This window comes from Apteryx rowi, unplaced genomic scaffold (genome assembly GCF_003343035.1).
Source record: "Apteryx rowi isolate R43461 unplaced genomic scaffold, aptRow1 scaffold_5, whole genome shotgun sequence".
NCBI classification, from domain to species: Eukaryota; Metazoa; Chordata; class Aves; order Apterygiformes; family Apterygidae; genus Apteryx; species Apteryx rowi.
The window spans coordinates 1029395-1036228 of NW_020450760.1; the positions used below are offsets into that span (position 1 = coordinate 1029395).

Sequence of the window (6834 nt, forward strand, 5' to 3'; positions counted from 1 at the left end):
TGTCTGGCTACAGTTAAGCACAGCAGCACTCATGGCGATTGACAGCAGTACAGCACAAGTGCTTAAGTATACAGCTGTGGTTTAGCTTATTTCTAGTGAATCCATACAGCAAGCAGTTCCTCATCTATGAGCAATGAAAACACTAAAAACTAAGTCGAATTGCTAAAAAAAATATATATATATATGCACACATCTTGGAACTATCAGAATGCACGTGCTGACTTCTTAAAACAAAGAGCTGTCTGTGCACTTTAAGCTTATCCCTTTGTCCTTAGTGAAGTTTCTGCTCTTAATTGTTCCCTCAGCTCAGAGGCTGCTTGTTGATTCAAGCTAATGCACTCTAACCTCTAAAGCTAGCTTAGATATCTAGCTTAAAATATTTTTAAGAAAAGCATCTCATCTAAGAGATGAGGCTCATGTCTTTTTCCTCTCAAACTCTGCACATTTTCAGTCCAAGACACTTTGTTGCTACTATAGTTGCAATAATGGTTCTGTAATGACATGGCTGACTGTAATAACAATCTCTTCAAGTTGTGCAAATACTTACTTGGAAAAGAAATTAAGAGTTAGGCATAAATGAAGATTGACCAAAACCAAATCCTTTATTTCCACAACTGTATAAATGTGCTCCAAGTATGTGTCCAACACAAGTTAGAAAAACAAAACATAACATGCCATTTGCAAACTAGATCAGTTCACTGATGTGCTGACTCCTTGGTATTAGGCTTAGTTACACAAGACCAGTCACAGTAAAAAGATACATATTTGAGTACAAAGTAGCAGGATGTTAAGCCATTTCAGCTTGTGCACATACAAGTCACACTTCTGGCAGAAAAATGCAGAGAAGTTTGCATCGTTATACTGGAAGCTATGTTGCATCACTTTAAATGGCATCAATATCAATATCATCATCTTTAGTGTTTGCAGGCTTCACAGTTTCAACTTTAGGTACACTGGCAGTTGTGGAGTACACCACCTGTGGAGACAAAATATTCACTTTTACTACAGCATCTACCGCCATTAAGTACTAGCATAGTTTTGCTTTAACACCAGGAGTTGCAAACACCTGCTGGCTCAACAGTTCTCCTGCCTATTGCCAAAACCTGTTTAGCACGCTGTTCTACATTCTGAACTAGACTGGACAGCATATTCCAGTAGAACTATACCATACGTTAAACCTAAACTCAGGCATGCTGAAACAGCAGCTATATCTTAACATAGAAAGACAGGGGGAAGAGAGTGTGAGTGTGCATGGCGTCAAAAACAGCGTCTCTCACAACCAGGGCCAGGAATAACTACCATTTCCAAACAAAACAAAACCCCTAGCTCACACCACACACACAGCCACCCACCCAGGCAGCTGGAGTGTAGCTAACAGCTTTTACCTAGTCCTTATGTATGAGACATCAGTTATTTGTCCTTTAAGCAGCTTTGCTAACTGGGCAGAGGCTCTTCTAAAAAACACAAGGCTTTATGATACTATCTACTGTCCATCTTCCATTATATGGAACACTGTGCAAGAGTCTGCCTGTACTATTCTGCAACAGTGGTCCTTTGGCTACCAAGATCCTTTTTGTTAAAGTACAGGTGGATCTTGGGTAGATCAACTCTCTTTACCTGAAGCAGAAACACTAAAGTTTATGCTCTTACAAGATGGAATCATTAGACCTGAGAAACTCCTCCAGTTTCCCATACACAAAGCAATACAGTAGAGTACACTGCATAGCTCAAGATTTCAGTGCACAGAAACAGAACCCTGAAGTTGTTTATGGGGTATGAGCCTTTCCTACCTCAATGTTTTCATCTTCATCTTCTTCTTCATTACCGGAAGATTCTTCCTCAGCTTCCTTTAGCCATTTAATAAATGGTTCTGCTTTGACACGAATTTCTTTGGCAAGCTCCTTTGAAACATATTTTTTTGAGGCCTAGAAGACAGAAGGGCACATGGATCTAGTTTAAATGCTGAAGGAATTTACATCAGATCATTCCCAAATACAGTGAGCCTAACTAGAAGTCTAAACTCACTTCACTGCCTTGGAACAACCCATTTCTTAACCACAAGCTTCTCCCAGACAGCAATTTAAACAACTAGCTTGAGTTAAGACATCAGCACAAGAAGCTCTACCAGAATGGAGAGGCCAGATACACTGTTACATTCAGGCATTTGGCAGGTAGAGCCCATGAAATACTACCTCTCACCTTTTCTGCCCAGCTAAGGATGACTTCCTCTTCCAGAAGATCTGCATCATACATTTCCTTCAAAATATGTGGTATTTTAGAAATAAGCTGAGACTGATGCATGGCTACCACACACTCAAAGCCATGGAGAAGGTACCTCTGAGCTTTCTTATTGTTGTGGCAGAACTAGAATAGTGATTAAAAAAAAAAAAAAAATCCAGTTAGCTTTTTTCTCCCCAGAACAAGCTTCTCTTCTTCTCTCAACTCAATGAGATAGCAAAAATTACAATAGCTCTTACTACCACTCTCAGTTTTCCTAGTTAAAAAGCAAGCAGCAGTTTAAAGACTAAAACTACAGTTTAGGACCGACTCAAGTAGTTATTACAGAAGACAAAGCAACAGTTGCTATACTAGGAACAGAACTGGACTGTGCTTACACGAAGGAAGTGACGCCTGTATTTCCGTATCTGTTCACGAATCTTTTCGTCAAAGAGGACTTCAGTCAGAACTAGAGGGCCCATAGCCTTTACATCCAGTCTCTCTGCTTCTGCTACAATGTCTTTGTCAGAAGTATCAATGACACCTTCTTCCTTTTTTTTCTGCAAGACAGTAACAGATGTAAATTACATTTTAACTGCTACTGAGGTCTGTGTCAGTGCTCTATTGCAGTTTCCTTCCCCACCACTGGGAGAACCAGTACTTAGATAAAACCTTTCAAGCTTTAAGGTTGAAGGGCTTGGGGGCGCAGCAGGGAAGGAGTGCCCCTCCCCCTCTATCCAAACAAAAACCTTTTAATTACTCTCTCAACAGCATTTTAAAGAATTATAACAGAGTGGCTACCAAGTGATAAGCTAGAGAATATTTACCTTCACAAAGTCAAATAATATGTTGACTCTCTCTTCCACTGTTCTTTCTAGATCTTCACTAAGTGTGAGGTTCTTTGCATGGTCACTAATCTCATCCATTCTACGCCTCTGGGCTTCTTCTGTTGTGTCTTCACCCCAGTCATCATCATCCTCCTCCTCCTAAAATGGAGTTCACACAATGTTACTACAGGTTTAGTAACAGTTGAGTGTCATCTCTAAATACAGATCCAAGAGCACTTTTATAGGCAAATAATTTTGACTTTTCCCTAAGGAAACAGTTACGCCATAATCTGCAAGTCACAGGAGACAAAGGATACAGTTAGGAGGCAATTATGAGTTTTATAGCCATCTGTAGGGTTACATTCATAAGATACAATCCAGGTCTCTCTTGAAAGCACTTAAGGTTATGCAGCTGTCACTTAGCTTGGGACATGCATGCTATTACTGAAGAGCTGGTAACACTGCTATAGGGGAGGGACAGGGATACTTCCACTCTAGCAGAAGAATCCTTAATATACGAAGACTTTGATACAGCGTTGACCAGCAAAGTCAATGAGGGATTTAAATTCAGACTAAGACACTACACACCCTCATCCCCCCACTTCCCCTTCTACTTACCACAACCTGTGGAGGAGTTATCTCCTCTGGTGGTGGTGGGGGAGGTGTCTCATTGCTAGACACAGAACCATTCTCCTTGTCCTTGCCTTTTCTGTTCTTCTTTTCCTTTTCCTTCTTTCCTGTACCAGTGTCACCGCTCTCTGGAAGTGAACTTGAGCATTTTAGCATTCTCTACCTCGCCAAATAAAGTATTTGCACTATTACATCTCTAACAAATTCCTGGATAAACCAGTTTCAATGCTCATATTAGCAGCACATGTACAGTACTCTTTCCCAGACTTATTCAGGACAGATCTACACCTGCTGGGAGAACATGTAGTTCCACTGAAAGTCTGGTTTCTCACTGAGACATAAGGCTGTTCAAGTCCATATAACAGGTGACCTCACAAAGCAGAGACCCCTGGAATAGGTTAGACTTTTCTATTCTAGCAAGCTTAAATTGCAGCAGGCAACCAGATGCTTACTACAGAGTGTTGCTTGCACAGAACACTTTATTAGAGGTAGTGAGATACTGAGATGCTCTTACTAAAGCTTTCTGCTTTATACTGACTTAAGGAGAAGACTGCAATGGTCACCTGCAGACTAGCTCTTTTCCTACCGAGTTATGCCCTGCATATGCATTTCAGATGCTATTTGAAAGGGATCCAGCATGAGCTGTCATAGTGTGATCCTGTAACTGTGAACACAAGTACTTCATTGTTAACTACAAATTCTAGGAGCAGCCTGGAGCCTTTTTACAGTTTAATTAAATGTTAGCTATTTGCTTTCCTACTCGATTAACAGCACTCATGCTGAAGAAGTTTGCCCTACCCCCACCAAAAGAAAACAATGCACTCACCAGGTGGGTTTTTGAGAATGAACGTGCAGAGTTTATGGTTTGTGTCAAGCATGCCTCGATAGCCACAGGCTTTGCAAGAGTTACCTATAGTTTGTTTCTTAGGATTGACATGCTGCAAGAAGGAACAAACTCTGGTTAAAATACTGCTTACAGAACAGGAATGCATTAAAGCCCAAATCTAATATTTACATAAATCTCAGCAAGATTAAGCCAGAGGTTTAAGTGCTTTCATCAGCTCCAACAGAGAGCCTCTAGTTTGGAAGTGGCAAAGTTGTACACTTTTATAGATGCGAAGCCTTCCCAGACAGTCCCCACAAGGGGGGAGATTATCTCCTCTGAATTGATATTAAAGTCAGGTATCTAACTCTACACTTCAGGTTTATGAAAATGGTGTGGTGTTTCTGTAGTGTTATGCTGAAGACAGAAAGTACTCACCAGATCAGTTTCAGGATTCTCACACTCAGGACAGAGAACAAATTTTTTAATGAATCCATCCAACATGTCTTGCAGCTTATTCGCCTCATGAGATCCATTGACAATGTAACGGTCATTCTTAACATCAAACTGGGTCTGTGCTCCCAGCTCACAACCAAAAAATTTGGTAGGATCTTAAAGAAAAGAAAGTAGACTAATAGACAACAGCTCTCACAGCTCTTTAATGCAAAGCCAACAGTAAGGAAATATGAACTGCCACAAAAGGGATTCCCTTGCAAAACAAAACAAGAATGCCTCAATCCAGAAACATCCCYCCCCCCCCCCCAAACAAAACACCCACCCACCACTTTACCACTTGATATATTCTCATCCCCACCTTCCTGCATTTACAATTCTGTCCTGGGATAATCACATTTCTGTCTTACAAGTCTTGAAAGGAAGAGCTATTATAATCAAATGTTTTATTAGCCACTTCACACTACCACTCCAAACAATATAAAGAGCACAAGTCAAACGATGCCCTATCACTCCACAGACTACTTACACGTTGGAGGCCGATTAAGCGCCTTTGCAACGTCAACCATGTTGACTATAACCGTCTTTATTCCATTTCCTTTGCCCTCAACCTTAAAAAAACAAAAAAAAAAAAAGAAAAAAGTGCTTTATGGTTAAACAACCACAACAGCCAAACCCAGTATTTCCCATTTCACTATATCAGTGTTCTGCTTTTAAAAGTGTATCCTTTTTAAAAGGGCTAATGCACAGCTAGTGTGGACTGAAAGGACCAGAGTTCTTCCTTGTCCTATGCTGGCTGACTAAGCACTGATATCATTACCTCACACCTCAACTCTTCTATTTAGAGAGCAAAGTGAAACCCTACCCATTTACCAGTAATGGTTAGTAAGTTACCTTGGCAATCAGACGGGGCATTTTGTAGCGATAGAACTGATCTGAAACACTGCGGTTGACGTTGACAGACATTTTGCCTTATTAGTAGCTTTATCAATAAGATGAAGAGATCTTTGATTGCAGTTTTTTGGTATCTTCTGTCTGGAGAAGACGGGATGACATAAACGACTGCAAGAGTTCTCGGTCTCTGACATGAAAAAATTTTCGCCACTGAGGCTGTAAGGTTCTTGCTTGTATGCTATGTTTCCCCAATACAGGTACCAGTGGCTGCGCAACAGCTCTGCAAGTGTTAATAAACAAAGAAGAAATGAAGTTTACCTTGATGTGCACCCATTAGGTCTTGCCACAGAGCTATACAAGGAACTGTAATTAGAGAAAGTTATTTATCTTGTGGCTTTCTATGACTTTCAGCTTGTGGAAAATAAGTAGCCTTGAATTGTACTGCTGATATAATTCCCTCATCTAAACCACAGAACCCTCCACCCTCTTTTTCTTACTACCCAAAGAAGATTTAAACAGCTTAAGAATGTTTTCTGTACATCTAACTCCTGAACGACTGCTGCAATCACAAAGGAAGAGAAAGGAACACTGCTTGATTTATTATGTAGACCAATGTCACTTGCACCAAGAGGGTCATGTGATATGCTTCAGGCTGCAGGGCAGAGGGAAGCAGGAGAAAGATCTGGAAAACAGCTTCAAATTCCGCATCATAGCATGAACTTATCACATAAACTGAAGTTTGTCAGAATGTTGAGAAATATCAGTGAGATGAAGCAGCAGCAATCTGTAGTCCAACATAATTTTTACATGGCTTACCAGTTTTTTTGATCGGAGTGGAAAAGAGTTGAAAATTAGGTAATTCTCCCTCTCAATTATGGATTCTCATAGCAGCTTCTGTTGAGTTTTGACTTAACAATAAGCCTGATAAAGTCTGACATATTGCTTCACTGTAGAAAGCCTAGCAATGCAGAGGTACAGAGCAGTGCAGCA

At 40.5% G+C, this 6834-nt stretch overlaps 1 protein-coding gene and 1 non-coding gene across 5 annotated transcripts in view; both read right to left on the reverse strand.

Annotated features, from left to right (window-relative positions):
• Positions 1–577: 577 nt before the first annotated feature.
• EIF5 (eukaryotic translation initiation factor 5) overlaps positions 578–6834 on the reverse strand; it is an 8184-nt gene continuing 1927 nt past the window's right edge. For 3 of the 4 annotated variants that reach the window (XM_026079363.1, XM_026079362.1, XM_026079361.1), the window contains 10 exons: positions 5845–6124; positions 5480–5561; positions 4936–5108; positions 4501–4612; positions 3663–3802; positions 3045–3203; positions 2616–2777; positions 2200–2364; positions 1791–1925; positions 578–976 (listed from right to left, as the gene is read on the reverse strand). In XM_026079363.1, the coding sequence (XP_025935148.1) occupies positions 884–976; positions 1791–1925; positions 2200–2364; positions 2616–2777; positions 3045–3203; positions 3663–3802; positions 4501–4612; positions 4936–5108; positions 5480–5561; positions 5845–5916 (1293 nt within the window). In that variant the 5' untranslated portion in view covers positions 5917–6124 and the 3' untranslated portion in view covers positions 578–883. Of the gene's footprint in view, positions 977–1790; positions 1926–2199; positions 2365–2615; positions 2778–3044; positions 3204–3662; positions 3803–4500; positions 4613–4935; positions 5109–5479; positions 5562–5844; positions 6125–6660; positions 6803–6834 lie in introns of all 4 variants that reach the window. The other variant, XM_026079364.1, reaches the window with a different exon arrangement.
• LOC112972754 lies at positions 4018–4141 on the reverse strand. The gene has a single exon (XR_003255777.1). It is a non-coding gene; the product is annotated as a small nucleolar RNA SNORA28 (small nucleolar RNA).